Genomic DNA, 2287 nt, shown 5'->3' with positions numbered 1-2287 from the left:
GGAAGACTTTGATTGAACTCGGCGTCTTGTCAGGGATGATGACACACTAAGAGTCGCAGGAAAGAAGTGAGCCGTCGGGTGCGCGAACACGGGTCGTATCAGTCGTATGGTCGTCGCGAGTCGCCGATCGAGAGGCGTCGAAAAGCGAGCTAGAGAATTCAGTTTGTGTGCGTGCATGCGTGTGCGTGTGCGTGTGCGTGTGTGCGTGCGTGTGTGTGTGCGCGCGCGCGCGCGTGTCGCGGAGAGAGAGAGAGAGAGAGAGAGAGAGAGACTCACCTGCCTGGACCGTGACGAGGGTGCCCACCGCTAAATATAGCATCCCCAGCAGCACAAAAGTGGCTCGCCTCTCCATCCCGATGGCGCTGCTGCCGATGTACGCGGTGGCGCGTGACCGTGTGGACCGTGCACGGCAATACGATTACCAACGACGAGCACGATGCCCCACCTCGTCGTCGTCGTCGTCGTCGCGGAGCAGGTGAGGAACCTACGCGGCACCTGGACGGGCAATGCCTGTTGTCACGTTGATGGGCCGTCGTACACGGATATAGCGTGTCGTCGTTGTCCCCGTCGTCCTTGTCCTTATCGTCGTCGTTATCACCGCGATTTCCCGTGGCCGTCACCTCGTCGATATTCTCGGACGGTCCGTCAAAACCGCGAATTCTCTTTTCGCACCGATCGTGCGCAACAGACGGATTGTTCGCGCGAAAGCGCCCGTCGCACCGCTGCTGCTGCTACTGCTGCTGCTGCTGTTGCTGCTGCTGCTGTTGCTCCACCTCCTCTTCTTCCTCTTCCTCTTCTTCTTTTTCTTCTTCTTCCTCCTCCTCCTCCTCTTCCTCTGCCACCAATGTCGCCGCTGCCGTTGCCGTCACGATCTATCACTGACGTTTGATCGTCCGTCTTATCGTTATCTCTGCACTCTTATCTTAATGCGCACTACACAGTGACCGTCCAGGTGCCGTCGCCGCCGTCGTCGTCGCCGTCGTCGCCGCTCCGTCGTCGTCGTCGCTCCCTCCACCACCGCCTCCTTCTTCCTCTACTTCTCTTTCTCCACGTTACCGTTGTCGTCGATTCACTTTTTGGAAGTGACAGAGAGGGGAGAAGAGAGGGGAGAAGAGAGAGAGAGAGAGAAAGAGGCACACAGATCACCACACGAATAAACACAATGCGAACCGCAGCAGCTATACTAGCTATACTAGCTAAGTAGCTACGGCAACGTCGGCAACATCAGAATAAAAATGGCGACCGTTGTCTTCTGCTCGGAGCCTCTTCCTCCTTCTCCGCCACGCAAATGTCCGTCTCGTTCTGTCACGCGCCAATCGACTTCCCCTCCACTTCGCCATTTCCTCTTTTTCCGATAACTGCGAAATTCTACGGTTGCGCTCTCTGCAGCGATTCGCGGTCCTTTTAAGCTTGATACACACGCTTTAAAATTTACAAGCAATTCGAGGCGATTTAACGCAACCTTTGACTTGAAGTTACGTTTATTTCTACCAATGGTTGCGTTTAGCAAAGAAAACTAATCAGCGCTTAGTGATTCTTCAATATAATTGGTTTCTACACTTAGGGAGCGTTTATTGCGGTCCACTTGACGCTACAAACGTTTCGAAGCGTTTGAGCGACCAATTAGAACAAAGAATTTTACGAATTAACTAATCAAAGAATGCTTCGAAGCTTTGTAGCGTCAAATGACCGTAGCTTACATTGGCTGCGTTCAGCAGACTCAACAGTTTTGCAACCGTTTTATGATTGTCTGCTGAGATAGGACCATTCTTCTAGATTTAAAAGTATGATCCAATTAGCGCGAAGGAAACTTCCAACAATTGCAAAACAACCGTTCTGCTGAACGCAGCCATTGGCCGTAACCGTGTGCCGTATGCTGTAATCTGTAAAAATTGATCAATCACCTTCGAGTATTCCCTTCTTACCATCGAATAAGAGGGGAATACTTGACTGTGATTAGTCATTTCTTAGGGGCTGCGCAGAATAAAAGGAACAGGGAACAGAGAATAAGAATTTCAACCTATCAGAAATAATGTATTGTGGAATACACAGTTTCTGATAGGTTGAAATTTTTATTCTCTGTTCCTGTTCCTATTCTCTGTTCCTATTCCTATATTGTGCGCAGCCCTTTATAGATTATGGTACACGGCATACGGTTACGGCCAATATAAACGCTCCCTTAGGCCGGAATCAGACTACGCATTGAAGATTGAGGTTGAAGATTGAAGATTGAAATTTGACCAATAAGGACAAAGAAATTTGAGTTCCTTTCATTTCGATTGATCAA

General features: G+C 50.1%; 1 protein-coding gene across 1 annotated transcript in view; it reads right to left on the bottom strand.

The window, feature by feature from the left end:
* The window catches only part of Bsg (immunoglobulin domain-containing protein Bsg), an 18636-nt gene extending 18270 nt beyond the window's left edge, over window positions 1-366 (bottom strand). Inside the window, exon 1 of the mRNA XM_018453931.1 lies at window positions 277-366. Within this exon, the coding sequence (XP_018309433.1) occupies window positions 277-352 (76 nt within the window). The 5' untranslated portion in view covers window positions 353-366. The remainder of the gene's footprint in view (window positions 1-276) is intronic.
* Between the last annotated feature and the right edge of the window lie 1921 nt (window positions 367-2287).

The sequence above is a fragment of the Mycetomoellerius zeteki genome, unplaced genomic scaffold (assembly GCF_001594055.1).
Source record: "Mycetomoellerius zeteki isolate Tzet28-1 unplaced genomic scaffold, Tzet1.0 scaffold111, whole genome shotgun sequence".
In the NCBI taxonomy this organism is placed as follows: domain Eukaryota; kingdom Metazoa; phylum Arthropoda; class Insecta; order Hymenoptera; family Formicidae; genus Mycetomoellerius; species Mycetomoellerius zeteki.
Note: the sequence above shows the minus strand (reverse complement) of the source record. Positions and strands in the feature narration are given on the sequence as shown.